Raw genomic sequence first — 18,140 nt, 5'->3', positions numbered from 1 at the left:
TGCAGAGCTGTCAGACAAAGGCGGAGTGGGGGGTTGCTGTGTTCACTGAGCCTAGGCTTTCCACAGCCGCTGCGTGGGCGTGATTTGTGTCAGGAAAACTGGGAGACTCCTGCATCACGTGACTGCTGCTGCGGATTTTCCAGAACAAACTGTCTGCACATCATGCGGGGCTGTGCGTGCAGCTTCCGCCACCGCAGAGGCTGTTTATGGAAAAACAAGCTGCGGAGTCAAAAATGCAACCGTTAAGAACAGTTTATTAATAAATGCAGAAGAAATCATAAGATTCAAACCACATGTCAACTCAACTCATTAATAGTAAACAGATTCTCTAAAAACATTTAAATATTTATACAGGAGGAAACAAAGACCGCCTGAAGTTTCTGAGATGAAACTGCTTATTTATTTAAATAAAACTGATCAGAGTTCAGGGATTTATTCAGCAGAAACATCGATTCATCCAGGTAAAATTCATGGATCCATAAAAATCTCCACCTTCCCCCCAGTCAGTGCCGGTCCGGTTCACACTCCTTCATCTCTGGTTCTGCTTCAAACTCCAGCACAACTCACTGAACCCGACCATGTAAAGGCAATAACCAATAACCAACAGCAATAATCTGGGTTATTGATCCGGTCATGGAGAGAAAAAACGGGGCTTTCTTCATTTTAGCCACATCATTCATTCATCTATAAATGTCACAGTGAGTCACTTCCTCTTCTAAATATGTAGCCTGGTAACTAAACATGTAGCACATTTAGCTTGCTAACTAATAATCAGTTAGCAAGCTAAATATACTTCTACATGTTTAGCTAACAAGTTAACCATTTATGCTGCAGGCTAAATGTTTATCTTGCTACTTAAATATGTATTATGAAGGCGTGGCATCACAAATGAATGAATGAAGAAAATGAGTCCCTATTTTTCCTTGCATGCCAGGCTAAACAAGGCTAATCAAGCCAAATTATCCCCGCTAGTTGTTTCCTGTGGTTCTGTCCAGCCGGACCCGGCCTACATGCTGAAGATGTTCCCCAGCCGGTGGACGGCCAGGTGGATCCGACCCGCCAGCCGCAGCTCGTCCTTCAGGTGGCGCCCCACCTGCTCACAGTGCAGGACGTCACAGAACACCCAGATCTCCGCCCGCTCCCGCTGGATGTTGGCGTTGCAGGTCGGCAACCCGGCGCGGCGGACGGAGCGGCTCAGGCGGCGCCACGCCTGGAGGGACAGACAGACAGACGGAGGAAGACGAGGCTCATCATCATCATCATCAGTTTCAGAAAATGTTTCCTGGTGACGATCACTGCAGGGAAACACGGACGGGTCGGATCAAGACTGGTTTTTATTTTATTACCTAAAACCATCGCCCAGGAAGCAGACCTCAGTGATCACCTGACGCAGCAAAGGTCAAAGGTGATGTAACCGTAAACAGAGACGGAAAACGCTGAGTGGACGGAAATCTGATCAAAATGATGAACTCAGCGGAAAAAACTGATACAGATCCAGAATCCCAGCAGAAACGAACCGGCCAGAGTTCTGGTTCTGGTCTGCTGGGTCAGAGTTCTGGTTCTGATCTGCTGGGTCAGAGTTCTGGTTCTGGTTCTGGGCTGCTGGGTCAGAGTTCTGGTTCTGATCTGCTGGGTCTCATTTATGATCAGGCAGAGTGGAGGACACCAAAGCAGAAGGGGTTCAAAATAAAATCTCTCTTTTCTTTTTATTCCAAATTCAGATTCAAATTTCCAGATTAATTTTTTTCGTAACAAAATTACTATTAAAAACGTATCTTAAAAAAATTGACTTATTTTAATAATTCTTTGTGTGAGTTGACCTGAAATTAACAGAAGCTGTAAAAATCATTTATCAAACCAGATGTTGGTTCATGTCGCCTAAACGAACCCAAGGAGTGAGATGGTGAAAAACATCCAGATTTTACAAAAATTAAATCTTCAAAAAGAGAAAAGTGGACAGATTAACGGCCCAGCCGCAGTGGGAGGAGCCTAACCGTCCCTGATGTCAGCTGTCCCACCTGGACAGGAAGAATCCAGGTGATCAGAACATCTGGAGGGTTTGTGTGTTTCCCTCTAACTGAACAAACAGGAAGTAGGTCCAGTGGAAGCTCCGCCCCCTGCAGCCACTCACCTCGTCCAGGTTGCTGCAGTTCTGCTGGGTGATGACCCACTTGGCGCGCTGGCGCAGGTGGAGCCGGTGGAGGGACACCAGGCGACGGAGACGTGAGGACAGAGACATGCGGCTCTGCAGCTGGACTCCGCTCTGCCTGGAGACGCTCCAGGACCTCCGGACCGCCGGGACCTCTCTTTCCGTCCCTGAACCGGTTCCGGGTGCCACGAGTTGGACACGGCAGGGAGCGTCCTGCGTCCTGTCCGTAGTCCCAGGCTGGTTCTCTGTGGGGACGCCCCCTGCCGGGCTGATGTGGGGCGGCGGTTTGGCCGGTCTGATGGCCCGGCAGTGGGCGGCACCGCAGGGGAACCAGGGTCTGAAAGCGGGCGGCGGCCGGAGGGCCAGCGGCTCCAGCAGCCTCTGGGTCTGCTGCAGCAGGGTGGAGAGGCGGAGCGCCGAGCCGGGCCGGTAGTGCAGAACCACACGGTCCATCCAGAGGGACCGGGTCACAGGACGGACTGGACGGTGGTCCTCTTCCTCCTCTTCCTCATGACGGCTCAGACAGAGCCAGGCTGAGGAAACACACCGCCGCTTTTAGTTCACACATAAAACACTAAGCTAGAGGCGGGCATTGTCACATCGTTTATCACAATAAATTTAGTAGTATATTAAAATTTTGATTTAATGATGTTCGAAACACCCAAACTGACCGTTTGTTACTTTAATCATTTACTGTTTACTCAGTAAAAATATCAATAAATGTTTATTCATTTGAAAATGTGATTAAACTTTGAGCAGCTTAATGACACTGATCGAACTTCTCTGTGTCATAAAGAAGCGTATTACAAATAGTTATTCAATCAATTCAAAATATTTTATTGATCCCAAAGGAAATTTAAATGTGTTTTTCCAGAGCAGTACCTGTGGGAGTGTGAGCACCGTGTCAAACAACTACCCAGAAATAGTAGTTTTTTCATCACTTTTATCATTATCAAATTATTACCGTCAAACATCGTGATAAAACTTTAAGTCCATTTGATTTACTATGAACTCGACTTTTAAAAAAAGAAGATTTACAAAATATTTTAGCTTCTATTTTATTCTTATTCTGGAGGGTCAGTTTGCTGCTGATGCAGAAATAAAAGCTAAAGGCTAAACGGGCAGCATAGCATCACACTTGTGTTAAAAGTCCTCCACCTTGTGGCCGAGGTGGGTAATGTCAGGGTATATATCGACAGTCAATATTTCAAAAATAAAGCTGCATGAGAAAGGTCTTGTAGCACAGATAATCTAAAACGTAGGTGTTCACGAAAAAAACTGGGATATTTTTGTGAATATAGTGGATTAAAAAAGGAAGAAAAAACAACAATAAACTAGAACTAAACACACAGCAGATGATCCTTTCTAGTCTCTGTGGTTACAGCGGCTAAAGTACCAGGAGCTAACTTTAATGGATTCCCATAACTCAATATTTCTAATGTTGGAGTAGAACTGATTTTCAGCTGGAAACATTAATAATAAATGTAAACAGTTGTAAAAACAGCAACTCTGAAAGCTAATGTTTATAGCTTGTTTAGCCGTTAGCTTGCTAACAGATTATTATTGGCTCAGGAACAACTTTCATACGAGCTAAAAACAGTAAACATGAAGCTAAGCTGCTACAGAAACAGAGCAGACATCTTTTATTTTCATACACACCAGATCAACTTGGACTCTAGACACGAACAACCGACGCCTTCATGAAAGTTGACGTTGCTTCATGGGAAATCTCGCGAGTTTTCCGTATTCCAGCAGCTTCACCGGAAATCTGCTTATCTCAACGGGGCCGCCATGTTGGGAAAGGCAAAAGAGGTAGGTAAATAACCTACGAAAACAGGTTCAGGGGTCCCCAAAGTCGGTCTTCGAGGGCCGGCATCCTGCACGTTTTAGTTCTTTCCCTGGTGGTAAAAAAAACAACCTTTTCAGCAGGTCAGTGATCTTCTTAGGCCTCTAACGAGCCATCATTTGATCCAGGTGTGTTAAACCAGGGAGAGACTAAAACACAGGCATTTTATTAGTTTAACTTTCAATAAAATTCTTTTAAATATGCTTACTCTTTTCCAAGTATGCTATTTTTAGTAGGTGTAGTATTTGTAACTTATTTTATAAAATCTCTTACTATTCGTTTTATTTAAAATAAAAAACCCATTAATGTTACCTTTGTTTCACTTTGCTGCTGGTACACCTGTTGTCTCCACTGACAGACCATCTGGACTCTGTAATCCAGTTTGGCTCTAAAAACATGGCAGCAGTTTGTGGAAGCGGCTCAGATATAGCAGCCATGTCCGCTCTGGTTGGTGTTCAGTTAACATTAAAGTTCCAACAATCAGCTACGCCTCTTACCAGTGCCAGTGAAAATGCTCCCAACACAACCAGTTACTAATTCTAGACCAGCGGTCCCCAACCTTTTGGTCGCGCGCAGCACTCCGATGCTGTTTTGTTACTCATTCTGCTGCATGTTGGCTGAATTTTGACGCGCAAGACATTTAGGATTTTCAAAATAAAAGATCTGGAAGTAGTTCATTATTTCTTGCGCGGCCCGGTACCAATTGGTCCGCGGAACGGTGGTTGGGGACCACTGTTGTAGACTGTAGGACAGCGCCGCCCTGGTGGCAGCAGGTTGGTTCTGATTTGTTCTCGTTCTGGTTGAAGCGTTGCCGTTTGGATATTTATTCCCTCTGGTTCTGGATGCTGTGCAGCTGGAAGGATACAGCAAGTCTTCAGTCAGAGGAATCACTGCATCACTGACTGCTACTGGAGGTTTTTCCTTAGTTCAATGCTGAGAACAGTTGAGCTCCATGAAGCAGAATCTGTAGTTTGTAGCAACCGCAGGGCAGCGGGAGCAGAAGAGACGGAGGCTGCAGTAGTTTGTCAATAGGACATTTTATTTCATACGTCTGTTGTCTTACAGTAATATAGTTGCTGAGATGACCACCGGCTGCAGCCTGGACACCTAAAACTGACAGCTGGACTACTTGAAGCAAACTTTTTTGTTCCTATATCTTTAAATCTTAAAATGTTGCAAAAGAAAAAAAGCACATTTGCCATCAGATGTGTGGTGACGTCATGTCGGGTTATAGAGAGGTGTAAAAAAGAAGAAGAAAAGAAACCTGCGATGTTGTAAAAGGATCTGAATATGGCACATTTGGTCCACGACGGTCGTTTTATTATCTTGTTTTGCTCAGACATGTAAGAAAGGAAAAGGAAAAACTAAAATAGATGATAGTTTAGGTGTTTTTCTCCCCAGAAGCACAGCATTAATGACAGCATAACGACAACACGGCTGCAGAGGAGGTCGCTTCTCTGTGAGCTTAAAATTTATCAGCCAATCAGGATCTTCCTGGTACAGAAACATCATCATCATCATCAGAAATATTAATAACTTCTTTCCATCCAAAATGAGAAGGGGTGGGGGTGAGAAAGGGGTGTGTGTGTGGGGGCGGGGCTGTTCGTGGATGACGGACAGGAAGGGGCGGGACATTCACAGGAAGTAGTCAGGAGTGCGTCTGGTCACGTGAGGCTCACCGCGGCGAGGGGCGGGGTCAAACTGCAGGCTGAGGACGAAAACATTCAGTTACGATCAGCTGACAGGAAGTCAGGTGAAACAAAACTAAAACATTCAGTTCATTAAAATATGCAAAAAATAAAGTTAAAAACCCTGAAAATTTATTAGAATAAAAATAAAATAATCATAAAAATTTCTGTCTCAGAGGTGAAATGACTGAATATTAGGCCTGCAGTTGATTATTTTAGTAATTGATTATTGGGATATGATCAATTTTTTGGATAAAAATAATTGGCACATTAAATAATCTTATTTTATACATTAGAAATTCATTAGAATGCAGATAAATAATAGTTTCAGTGATGAATAAGTGAACTTCCTGCAGCTCTTCACTCGGTCGACTCACAAAGAGTATTTGAGGGTGTCGTCCAGTTCCATGATGGCCGCCTGGTTGCCACAGCGATAGCAGTAGTTGGGAGCACTGAAGATGGTCACCACGTTCTTGTCGTGGCCCCAGTTGTAGCCCTGATGGACGGAGACAGAGCAGAGTCAGACCCTGAACGCATCGTTCTCAGCTCTAACGCTCAGATCTCTGATGTTCTGGACGTTTCACTTCCACTCCATGATTTAATCCGACCAAACAAAACGTAACGTCGTTCACAGAACATCTGCTTAACAATATTAAGTAGTGTGGTTGCCATGGTGGCCCATTACCTCCATGACCAGCTGATGGGCGCGGGACACCAGCGTGAGGCCGTTGGCGTGGTTGAACGTCTCTGAGATGTCCTGACCGAAGGTGTAGCCGGCGCCGCGGGGGGAGATGCCCCACCCGCCACGGTCGTCCGGGTCGGACCACAGCAGGTCGCACATGGGGCCCTGAGGGACACCAACAGTTACAGGGGGCAGACAGGAGGCAGGGGGGGGCAAACAGGGGGCACGCGTACCTCATGTGGGACCTCCTGCAGGCGGTCCAGGGCTCGTATGTGGTCCAGAGTGTCAATGGACGGAGACAGGCCTCCATGGAGACAGAAGATCTGGAACAGTCAGGAACACATTAGCTTTAGGCTAACACCACAGCGCCCCCTGCTGGTGCCCCTGCCCCCCATCACCGGCGCCCTCACCTGGCCGTCCACCAGCGCGGTGAGCGGCAGGTAGTCGAACAGGTCTGTGAAGTACTTCCAGACGTTGGCGTTGCCGTATTTCCTCAGGCACTCGTCGTAGAAGCCGTAGACCTGAGTGATCTGCCGCGACTCGTGGTTCCCCCGCAGGATGGTGATCCGCTCCGGGAAGCGCACCTGGAGGACGAGGCCAGCCGGAGGTCAAACACTGAAAAACCCGACTCTGTTCCTGCTCAATGAACGCATCAGAGCCTCAGGCTGTGATTGTGATCCAGGAAGCAGTCTGGACAACGAATCAACAATTCTGAGGTCACCAGCAGCTGCTCTTCCTGTCTGACATCACTTCCTATGGACTCTGAACAGTTTACAGCAGTGGTCCCCAACCTTTTTAGTACCGCGGACCGGTTAAGACTTCGCAAATTTGCTGCGGACCGGGGTGGGGGGTGGGGTAGGGAGGAGACCGAAACCGATGCTGTTTGTGGGCTCAATGTTGCCGCCCAAGACGTAACCAACAGAATCCGGTTAAAGGATTTTCAAAATAAAAGATCCTCCAGACTCAATACATAACACGGAAATATTTAATTATTTCTCGCGTGGCCCGGTACCAATTGGTCCATGGACCGGGGGTTGGAGACCACTGTTTTACAGGAACAGCACGACCTCCGCTCAGCAGGGGGTGTTACCTTTAACGTGACCAGCAGGGTGACCGTCTCCACAGAATAGTATCCTCTGTCCACATAGTCGCCCATGAACAGGTAGTTTGTGTCGGGAGACTTCCCTCCGATCTTAAACAGCTCCATCAGGTCGTGGAACTGACCGTGAACGTCGCCGCACACCGTCACCGGGCATCGCACCTGGAGAGGGAGCGGGGGCGGAGCGTTAGACACAACCTGGGAAACATGGCCGCCTCCCACCATCAGACACAACAACCTGGGAAACATGGCCGCCTCCCACTTCTACAGAAACCAGGACAATCGGCGGCTTTACGGATCAACAGTGAAAAAGACGCTGGAGATTCAGATGTTTAATATTAAAACTACATAAATCAGCTGATTCTTCTTCATCTTGTTCAATTTTCCAGCTGTTCAAACTTCCAGAACAGAACCAGATAAGACCCAAACCCAACAAGGTTTTAAATGCAGTAAAATATTATTCATTTAATTCAGTTTTCAATAGATCTGCAGTGAATCATTCAGATTTAAAATCTGATACATTCTGCAGATTTTTCATTTAACCAATTAGGCCTTTTTAGACAATATTAGAAATATATTAAAAGATGAGAATGAACTAATAATTTAATTTCCTTTGTCAATAAGAAAACATATTGCCTAATGTGAATTTAGATTACTAAATTATTTCAATAATCAATTTATCATTCAGATTATTTCCTAGTTTTAAACCAAGTTCAGATCATTTCTGCACTCAAACTAAAGTCTGATATGTTTTTCATAAACATTAAAAATTATTCATGTTTAATTTTAGAGACAGTATCAGATGTAGTTCTACGTCCTTCCTGCAGGGGGAGTAATTCCCAGACACACCACCCTTATTCCTGCCTGAATCCAGAGCAGTCGGGTTCTACCAGAACATTTAATGGACCGCTGTCCCGTCTCCAAGGAAACGGACGGAACACGTTAAAAATGTCGATTTCAGTCAGAAAAACTAAAATGTTTCTCAGAAACAGAAAAGTGACATCAGAGAAATAAAATATGTTTGATAGGTTCTGGTTCTGTTCAATCCAGTCAGGATCAACAGAATCCAGAGCATCATATAGCCTGGGAAAACTTAGTGGAAGGACAACATGTGGTAGAACATTAAAGCAACAGGGAGACCGGAGGCTCCAGAACCTGATCTGGTACCATCTGGTACCGCAGTCGGTCCAGAACCAGAACCAACATAAGCTGTTCATCTGGACTGAGACAGAAACTCCAGGATGTTTACTGGCAGAAATTAATCTATAAATGATTTAAATATTTTATCCGAATCAATAAACGGAAATAAAAAAATTATTTAGAATAAATCTGGAATTTTAATCAGTTCAACTTTGACCCCCAACAGGAAGTGATGTCACTGCTGCACTGCTTTACAGGTGGAACCACATCCTGTTGTTCTCTGGGAACAGGACCAGCTGGGTGAGGACCGGGTTAGTGGACCCGGTTCGGAACCAGAACCTCACCAACCCGTCCTCCAGCATTTCTTCCTCTGTGGTGGAGTCTGTTTGCTGAGTTCTGATTGGTCACCACCGTTTGGATCAATAGATTAGTAATTCATGTTTCAGAGGCTGGACCCATGGTGGTTCTGTCCCGACCTGTGTGGGTCACTGTGACCAGAACCGGTTCAGAGAAATTAACTCACTTCCTGGACGTTAGACTCCTTGGTCAGAATCTCCTTCGCCTGAAAGAAAAACACAATCAGCAGATCAATAATCAATATCAGGATATGGACCAATCACAACTTCATCACATCCTTCAGCTCCAGGGTCAGAACCGACCAGTTTCCATGGAAACCACCAATGGAGGACATAAAGCTGGTCCAGTAGAGCCTGAATAATCCGATTTTTATAGGAACAGCGGCAGAGGAAAGGTTAAAGGTCACGACCTGAGAGGCTGCTGGGGTCAGGAAACCTCCATGAAGCTTTGTTTGCAAATGATGATGAAATATTAAATATTATTATGACCGCCACAACTAACCAGCATAAACAGACTGATATTATTGACTCATAATTAATAATAATGATTTATTTTCTAACCTATGTATTAAACGCTGCATCATGAGAATGACAGTCGGCTTTCCTGAGCCTCAGACCAAAACAAACATGGCTGACAAAGCGTCTGATTGGCCGATCAGTCAGTCAGGTTGTACTGGAGCTGGTCAAACATCCCATAATAAACGCAGGGCTGCTGCAGACTGAGATCCATTAGATTCATTTTCCTTCATTCTCTGTTTGACTAATTTAGGGGAATAAAAGGAATTATTTACAGTTTAGCTGATGAACGTTTTATTCTCCCTCCAGAGCTGTTCCGGGTCGGATCGGATCAGAGCCGAGGTTCTGTTCCGGGACGGGTCAGAACAGAACCACCTTCCCTCTCTGAGAATCTTTATTTATTTTAAAAAAAAAAAAGATTTTTAATTTGCTTCAAGTTTTTATGGGAAATAAACCCTCAGTCGTCAGACTGAGCAGCTGTTGCCTTGGCAACCAAGACTGGATGTTTTTAACTGAATATGAGGAAACGTGTCGGCTGGTTTACCAACACTGATATGACTTTAATAAAACAGGAACATATTTTACCTCATCTTCACTTTCAGAACCATTTGATGTTTTATAAACTACTCAGAGGTTCTGGTTCATAAACAGTTCTGAAAAAGCATGTGATCCATAGATCAGTTATTAACTATAGAACTATAGTAAAACTGGTTCTGATACCTGCTGGTGTTTAGAGGAGAAACATGGTTTTCTCTGCAGGTTTGATGTTTTCAGACTGTTATTATTTACATATGAATGTGTAAATAATAACTCCTCAACTGACCTTTAGGCCTGGAAACCCAACAGGAACGAGCCGAGACCATCAGAGATGATCAGAGATTATTATAGTTGATCATATTTCTGGTTATTAAAATAATAAGACTGGATGGGAGTGGTTCTGCAGAGCGGCTCAGTGTCAGTCCAACATGGCCGCCGCCTCCTGGTTCATGTTCAGTCTGATAACAGATCTGTTTCACGTAGGTCTGTATTAAACGGAACTGGAAGCTGCTCCAGCATCAGAGATGGATCAGATACGAATTTCTTTGTTCTTTAATGTTTTCAATAAACTTTTAACAAAAACAGAAATATATTTTTTCTCATCTGTTTCTTTTCCATAGATGGAGGAGCAGTTATTATCTCCAGATAAAACATGGTTCTGTTATTCTAAACTTCTCACTTCACTCATGAGTTTGTTGTCAACATTAAATCATTTTTAGGAATAGCAAAATCTGCTGGACCCCTAAACATGACTTTTAAAAGTTCAAACTCCAAATCTACTATAATATGTATTAATAATAGGGCTGCATCAACTGCAGTTTTCTGGCCGATAGCAGATTACTGATCTTTTAAAAAACCTAACTTACCAATTATGATTTTGGCTGATACCATATTTTTTGTCTGAAATGTTGCTCAATATATCAAGAAAGTTGATGAATTGGCAACAATGGGGAGACTATTGTCAGCTGTAAGTGTGCAGACGTGACCTGGTCGGTCGGTTTGTCAGTCAAACTTCTCTCACGGGAGAAAAGAAAAGCACAGCGCTTGATTTTTAGACCATTGCTGAGGTTGATAACACCAGTGGATAAGATCAACTTCACACCGATCCGCCAAAATTAAGGAAATCAGTACCAATAAATTGGCTGGCTGATAAATCGATGCACTCCTGGAAAGACTGGAAACAGTCTTTGCTCTGCAGCAGAAGCTAACATCTACAGCCTGACAGCGGCTCGTCGCGGTTCAGCCAATCAGCACCAAGGAAACGACTGACGCCAGCCAATAGCACGTCAAGAGTTGCATTTGGACTCTTTAGCTTCACCAGCTGCAGTTTCTCTCTAGTGTTTTAAAAATTAATGTGAATAAATTTGATTTCCCAGAGAAATCCATGAATAGAGGAGAGTTTGCCGTTTCCTTGGAAACCAAAAACAGCAAAGCATTTCCTGTTTGTGGAAAATGCAAACGATTCATAGTAGGCCCCAGCGGCTCGGTCTAATTCCTTATTCGAAATCATTTATTCGATTTATGTTCCTGCCAATAAAGATGCAGAGAACGCAACACCAACTAGTTCTACCATTAATGAAACTTTAATTAACCAGTACAGATAACTGATCAGGGGAAACTTGATTTTAAAAACAGTTGTAGTCAAAGCAGCAATTCACACAATGAATTATGACTGATTTAACTATTCAAGTTGAGTTGGAGTACAATAAGTATTACATACAGAAGTAATTTTAATAATTAGTGAAAAAGCCTAATAACTACAATAAGCCTCTAGATAAAATCTGCAGCTCTTCATTATTCAGGTTTCCCCTTTAATAGACCAGATCCCATCATTTGATCAATCCCATGAAGTTCAACTGAAACTATGACATCATGGTGGAAATATGATGAAATATTGCTTAAAGTTGTTGTAAAACTACCGAGTTTAGCTTTATACCGTAAATCTTTTAAATATGAAGTAGTAAATGTTTTATTTTCCCTGGAATAAAACTCCAGATTTTATATCTGGCCTGTTCCTCCTTCAACCAGCGCAGCTGACCGTTTCCTGATGTCCATCATTCATGGATTGACAGCCAGAAACATCCTGCCACTTTTCAGAAATCGGTATGTTGGGGTTTATTGCAGGGATTCATAAAGACGATGATTCAGAGCTGAGCGGCTCCAAATTTATTTCTGTTGCAGCAACCGTGTGGAGCCGTCTAAAGTCTGGGAGGCCGGACAGCTTTATGCAATAAAACCTCTGATCGATCCGGGGAGGGTGCGGTGGAGAGCAGTGCGGCGTCACATTAACCGATCCGCTGGTCACTTAGCTTCTAAAACCAATACATACTGGAAATAAGGGCGTTTCAGCAGATAAGGAAAGGGAAAATCTAGTTGGTTTAATTAACGGACGGTAAAATGGGCTGCGTCTATTTGATGGGTAACCAAGGTGCGCATTTTCGGCCCGTCAGTTTTTAATTTGTGGTTTCATAAATATCTTCACAAATACACTTTTACCTAGAAAACCTGAAAGACTGGCTGTGATTTACCTTCAACACGGCACACAAACACCGTCGAGCTCCGTGTGGCGGCTCCAAAACTGGGCCAAAAACCCTCAACGTTACTGCCTTTCCAGGAATTAGACCGAGCCGCTGGGGCCTACTATGAAATGGAGGTCAGTGGAATCAGACGGGAGTACCTACCTTCTCACAAAGCGTCCGGACTTGGTTCTCTGTCAGCTGCTTGCACTCGTTGAGTTGCTCAATCCACTGGTCTAACTCTTTAGTAAAAGTTTTATCCTCCATGACGGCAGCTGTGGTAAAAACTGAACCAATTTGCGTTTCAGCCCCTGGCTTCAGCTCCGCGTATTGTTATACCAAACCCAGTCCCGCCAAACAGCGAACAAATTCAACAACTACACCGAAAAATATCGACACCTTCAGATCACTTCTGTCATTATAAACCAGGTGTGTTAACTTCCCGACATCAAAAACTGTTTCTGAGAGCTGCGGGAGCGAAACGCATCGAAAGTCCCCGATGCGGCAGAACGGAGCGGCGTCGCAGAGGCTAAAAGAGCTAGCTGCAATAACATCCGGGTACTTTAGCATTGCGCAGATTCGACTCAGCAGCGACGCCAAGTGGAGAGGGCGTGAACTGCAAAGGAGCGCTAGGTGGTGCCAACGTAGAGCTGCATTATGGAGTGGAAAACGATTGTTTTCGAGGTATCTTTTCAAGCAAAAATATGTTTTTACTTTTGAATATATCACTATGATAATAATAACAATCAGAAATTTATTTGCATAGCTCTTTAAAATAGCTTTTAGATTAACCAAAGTGTTCACAATTGTTTTTTAAATAGTACCATTTAACTGGTTTGGAGACAGCTTAGTAAAAACTAGCTTATGGCAAAATAAAGTGAATTACAATCATCCAGACGTGAAATAAAAGACTGAACAGCCTGTTCAATGATTTAAGAAAGGGTTTTGGCCAGAAATAGTAAACGAAGGTTGTCTACTTGTTTGTTTGTCAAATGAAAAATTTCAGCCAAAAAACACAAGATTTATCACTGGAAAGGTGCAACTGAAAGACATACCAAGGACATATACTGTACTGTAAAAAAACAAACAAAAAAAACACTAAACGTCCAGTGATTATAGCTACTGTTAACTCTACATTCACCTGAATTAACTAACTCAGAATGATGCAGCAGTCTCAGCAGATAGAAAATAGTATTAGAACAACCAAGTTTGTGTACAAATAAGAAGAGAGAAACATTATTTTTATCCTCGCTCTATTTCTGAAGTTAAGTGGGAATCCGTTGTGAATTTCCACGTCGCCGCATGGTGGCAGTATGAAACCGCCAGGGTGTCTCACTGACCACACTAAGCTTGAAGAAGAAGAATTAGCTTCCAGTCCGCTGCGTGCTTACCGCAGCTAGCTGCTGATGGAATAATTTATTATTCTTTACGTGACTTTAATGAGTTGAGAGCTTAGGTCAAACCGGTCCTGTTGTCGGTGTAGCTTTAACTCCAACTATGGCTCATCTGACTGAAAACCCCGCTGATAAAGAAAGGTAAGTTCAGCTCACTTAAAGCTAACGGAGCTAGCTCCTCAACCAGCTGAAACCTCCTAGAAACCTCAATGGATTTAATAAAACAACAGAATATGGTCGCCTTTATTAGATAATTGCTCCCAATTCTGCAAACAGGTTGATATAAACGTCTCTCTGTAATTCGGCACACATTATTTCTGATTTTAGCTGACAGATGATACAAACTCTGGTGGTTTTCCATAAAGTTTGACTTGGCTCTGAGCTCCTTAGCATGACGTGTATTATCTCTTCTTCGTTTTATTGTGTTTCAGGACTAAAACCACAGATCCTTCCAATGTTACTCTGAATTTCAAACTTATCTTCTTCTAAATGTGAGATAATTGTTAAAAGTTGAATGAAGTATTTCCCTTTTCCTTCAGGAAGTCTGTTTGAACCTCCAGGTTTTTCTCTCTGAATTCACTGTAGCGTTTAGAGGCTTTAAGGTTTTGATTTAACTATATAAAGTTTCTCTCGTGTTTCCATCCAACAGGATCTGCTGTGGAAAACTTCACTGAATTAAAATGTATTAAACAACTAAACAGAAATGCTTTATTTAGTTCTGGTAAAAAGTGATAAAATATCTTATATTTAATGTTTTACTGATGATTTGGGCTGTTTGTATATATTTTTATATATTTATACAGTGGGGTGCCTCAGGGTTTTATAATTGGACCTGCTTTATTTCGCTTCAGTCAGACGACCTGATTTAGTCGCGATGCGATCAATATGTTAAAATTAAAGGTCATGATTAAATAATTAAGCAGGGCTCTTTAAAAAAATAGTTACATTAAAACAGATGAAGGAAGTGAGTTCCAGTCGTTTGTCCAGCATTCCTGTTGCTTGGGCAAAGAGTAAAACAACTTTTTAAAGTCTTGTATTGAAGCTTGGCTAAATAAAAGTTGATTATTTGGTATCTTAGATGCAATATTTCTAAAAAAGCCAAAACTTGGTTGATTAATTTGTGTATTTGGAACAAATCAGAGCTGCTGTGTGTCGGACTGACTGTAGTTTGATTAAATGTTTTCATGAAGCCTGAACCACAACATGGGCAACACTGCAAGTCACACAAATCAACCGAGTTAATGATTTTAGGATTAATTTAAGGTTTTATAATGTAAATATCTTTTAATCTTACTGTTGAAGCTGCTGATGTCAGACCTGATCTGATCTGCTGTGTTTCAGGTTCATCTGCGTCTATCCCATCTACATCAACAGCAAGAAGACGCTGGCTGAGGGACGCAGGATCCCCACAGAGAAGGTTTGTCTTTCTGTCTTTATGTCGGGGCAGCTGAGGCGCCGACCCGGTATCGACCCAGCTGCTCCTGTTTTGTCTCCAGGCGGTGGAGAACCCGTCCTGCGCAGAGATCCGTGACGTTTTGACAGCTGCAGGGATGAACGTCTACGTGGAGGTAGAACCCGACCGCATCCCTCACAGATGCTCCCGGGTCCAAACACGGCGCCTGATCCGTCCTGGTTCTGTTCTGGTTCCGTTTGTCTTCCAGAACAAGATGCATCCCAGGGAGTGGAACCGGGACGTCCAGTTCAGAGGTCGGGTCAGAGTCCAGCTGAAGCAGACGGACGGCAGTCTGTGTCAGGACAAGTTCAGATCCCGTAAGTTTCCAGCAGGTGGCGCTTCTCCTGGTTTTTCCTCTCCTGCAGCTCAGAAGCTAAAACTCTGAAAGGTTTTCAAAACGTCCAGAACCCGACAGGAGAACTTCTTCCATCCATCAGAGAACGCTTCTGGTCCCTAATCTCTCCTTCGGCCTCTGGTTCTGTCCAGCAGCTGGACCCTCCTCTTCCTCAGCTTTCTCCTCTTCTTCAGCCTCCTCCTCTTCTTCAGCCTCCTCCTCTTCCTCAGCTTCCTCCTCTTCCTCAGCCTCCTCCTCTCCCTCAGCCTCCTCCTCTTCCTCAGCTTCCTCCTCTTCTTCAGCCTCCTCCTCTTCTTCAGCCTCCTCCTCTTCTTCAGCCTCCTCCTCTTCCTCAGCTTCCTCCTCTTCCTCAGCTTCCTCCTCTTCCTCAGCCTCCTCCTCTTCCTCAGCCTCCTCCTCTCCCTCAGCCTCCTCCTCTTCCTCAGCCTCCTCCTCTTCCTCAGCCAATGCGGTTTTAAATCGTCTTGGTGAGAAGCGACCGCCGTGTCTCAGGCAGATGTTCCTCTAACATCTGGAGAACATCCCAAACCCAGACCGTGATCAGAACCCGGCTGCTGGTTCTGATCAGAACCCGGCTGCTGCGCTAACGCTAAAGCACTAATCAGAAACATTAGCTGTGCTAAAGCTATTGCTAAAGCGCTAACTAAAAGTTGGTTCTGCTAAGGTAAGGCAATTCAAGGTGCAGTTAATGATGCTAAGTTAATTAGCATCATGACTTTTATTTTCTGATCCGTCCTGGTTTCTGTCCTCATTCTGGTTTTTACTCTCCAGCCTTTAGATGCAGGACTGGATGTAAAGTTTTCAGTAATGATTTTCTGCAGCAGAACCAGAACCAGAACAGGACCGACCCGGGAACGGTTCGGTTCAAACGTAACCAGAGGATGTCCGGTTCTTCTCTCCAGGGAAGGACGTGATGTTCTACGTCGCTGAGATGATCCCCAAGCTAAAGACTCGAACCCAGAAGAGCGGAGGAAGTGACAGCAGCGCCCAGCAGGGCGAGGGCGGCAAGAAGAGCAAGAAGAAGAAGAAATGACCTCAAACTTTCTTCTTCTTGAGGTTGAATCTGAGTTGGACGTCGGACTGAACTAAATCCTGAAGCTCCAGCTGCTTGTTTTCATTTTCCTGGACGTTTAAAATCTTCTGCAGAATTTATCTGTTAAATATTCATAGTTCCATCTTTAACTATACGCTGGATGTTTATCATGCAGCAGATTTCAGTTCTTTAGTAGAAGCAGAATAAAACGTTTTTGTTATGAATCTTTAAACAAACGTTTCATTTCATCTCCTGGTTTCAGCCAAACATCTTTTTAATTTTTGTTTGTTTGAGCTTCACTGTTTCCTCGTTTGCTACAGAAAGACGACCTGAACCTTTAACTGACCGTCAGCCGAAGTTCAGATGTTTTTCATTTCTATGAAAATTTCTGTTCATTTTTACAAACAGGAAATTTAAAGTTTTCTGTTGTTTAAATCTCAAAAATAACAAAAAACTTTAAATTTCAGTAAAACAGTTTGAAACTGCCGAACAAAAACTGACCTAAAATAATAATTTAAAAAAATGCAAACATTAAAGACTTTGACTAGGCCGTTCTGTTGTAAATTTGCTGGTGGACTATTATGGGATGTTAACGGAGAACAAGAATCAGTTCATGTTTGCTGTAGCTTTATAATAACGACCACTGAATTGAACGCTGCTTTAACTCTGACAAACATACTTGACCTCTGACCTCTCACTGCTAAGCTAGCTGCAATATTACGGGAACGCTTCTTGTTGGAAATATCAAAATAAAAGTACTTCCTTTTCCAGTTATTCAGACGTTAAACATGATTTTTTTGTACTTTCTCCACATTTCATCTATTTATTTTGACCTTTTTCAATATTATTAAAATTTCTCACTGTGATCAGAAACTCAGTCCAGATTCAGAGCCATAAATAATAACAGCTGGTGTTACAGAGCCGTAACGTTAACTTCAACATGAACAGATTTTAATATAGTTTTTCTTACAGCAAAAATGTTTTTGTATTTTATGAGGTAAATAAACATCTAATCAATTTTCAGTACAATATAATTCAGTGTTTAGAAGATTTATGGCTGCAGAATTAAACATGAAATCATAAAAAAATAACTATTGGTGAATATTTAAAGATGAATATTAAATATTAATGTTGTAATTGAGAACTGGAGACAGAAAATGGTTTAATTTCAGCTGTTACAGATGAAGACAGAAACTTTAGTCAGATTAAAAACTGACGTGACGAAATGAATCAAAGCTTTTTATTAAAACGGTGAAACTTTCAGCTCCTCCAGAGTTTAAACGACAGGCGTCATCATGTGTTAACATTAAATATAAAATATTAATGCTGACAGTAACTGAACCCCGCAGCAGTTTGATGATATTTCTGGTCATTTA

At 43.0% G+C, this 18,140-nt stretch overlaps 3 protein-coding genes across 3 annotated transcripts; 1 reads left to right on the top strand and 2 right to left on the bottom strand.

Annotated features, from left to right (window-relative positions):
- Window positions 1–234: 234 nt before the first annotated feature.
- On the bottom strand, window positions 235–3,912 carry LOC102237812 (uncharacterized protein FLJ26957 homolog). The gene is made up of 3 exons (XM_014472775.2): window positions 3,809–3,912; window positions 2,132–2,682; window positions 235–1,210 (listed from the first exon to the last, which is right to left on the bottom strand). The coding sequence occupies exons 2-3, from the start codon at window positions 2,600–2,602 to the stop codon at window positions 1,007–1,009; spliced, it is 675 nt and encodes a 224-aa protein (XP_014328261.1). The 5' UTR covers window positions 2,603–2,682; window positions 3,809–3,912; the 3' UTR covers window positions 235–1,006.
- A 1,101-nt stretch (window positions 3,913–5,013) lies between these two features.
- Window positions 5,014–13,080, bottom strand: ppp2cb (protein phosphatase 2 catalytic subunit beta). Its single transcript, XM_023343504.1, has 8 exons — window positions 12,695–13,080; window positions 9,128–9,166; window positions 7,456–7,626; window positions 6,776–6,949; window positions 6,599–6,688; window positions 6,369–6,530; window positions 6,061–6,179; window positions 5,014–5,703 (listed from the first exon to the last, which is right to left on the bottom strand). Exons 1-8 carry the CDS (start codon window positions 12,794–12,796, stop codon window positions 5,631–5,633), a joined length of 930 nt encoding a protein of 309 aa, XP_023199272.1. The 5' UTR covers window positions 12,797–13,080; the 3' UTR covers window positions 5,014–5,630.
- A 783-nt stretch (window positions 13,081–13,863) lies between these two features.
- Window positions 13,864–17,538, top strand: srp19 (signal recognition particle 19). The gene is made up of 5 exons (XM_005809718.3): window positions 13,864–14,064; window positions 15,265–15,340; window positions 15,420–15,491; window positions 15,585–15,693; window positions 16,634–17,538. The coding sequence occupies exons 1-5, from the start codon at window positions 14,027–14,029 to the stop codon at window positions 16,762–16,764; spliced, it is 426 nt and encodes a 141-aa protein (XP_005809775.1). The 5' UTR covers window positions 13,864–14,026; the 3' UTR covers window positions 16,765–17,538.
- Window positions 17,539–18,140: the final 602 nt, after the last annotated feature.

Source organism: Xiphophorus maculatus, chromosome 12 (genome assembly GCF_002775205.1).
Source record: "Xiphophorus maculatus strain JP 163 A chromosome 12, X_maculatus-5.0-male, whole genome shotgun sequence".
NCBI lineage: Eukaryota > Metazoa > Chordata > Actinopteri > Cyprinodontiformes > Poeciliidae > Xiphophorus > Xiphophorus maculatus.
The sequence above is the reverse complement of the archived record's forward strand: the minus strand, read 5'-3'. Positions and strand labels throughout refer to the sequence as shown.

Coding starts and splice junctions, on each gene's coding strand:
- LOC102237812 (XM_014472775.2), bottom strand. CDS start 2,602: ATGGACCGTGTGGTTCTGCACTACCGGCCCGGCTCGGCGCTCCGCCTC. Junction 1,211..2,131: donor ACTGCAGCAACCTGGACGAG/GTGAGTGGCTGC, acceptor CTGTCCCTCCAG/GCGTGGCGCCGCCTGAGCCG.
- ppp2cb (XM_023343504.1), bottom strand. CDS start 12,796: ATGGAGGATAAAACTTTTACTAAAGAGTTAGACCAGTGGATTGAGCAA. Junction 7,627..9,127: donor AGGAGTCTAACGTCCAGGAA/GTGAGTTAATTT, acceptor CTCCCTCTCCAG/GTGCGATGCCCGGTGACGGT. Junction 6,531..6,598: donor TGCAGGAGGTCCCACATGAG/GTACGCGTGCCC, acceptor GGTGTCCCTCAG/GGCCCCATGTGCGACCTGCT.
- srp19 (XM_005809718.3), top strand. CDS start 14,027: ATGGCTCATCTGACTGAAAACCCCGCTGATAAAGAAAG. Junction 15,341..15,419: donor GCAGGATCCCCACAGAGAAG/GTTTGTCTTTCT, acceptor TTTTGTCTCCAG/GCGGTGGAGAACCCGTCCTG. Junction 15,492..15,584: donor GGATGAACGTCTACGTGGAG/GTAGAACCCGAC, acceptor TTTGTCTTCCAG/AACAAGATGCATCCCAGGGA.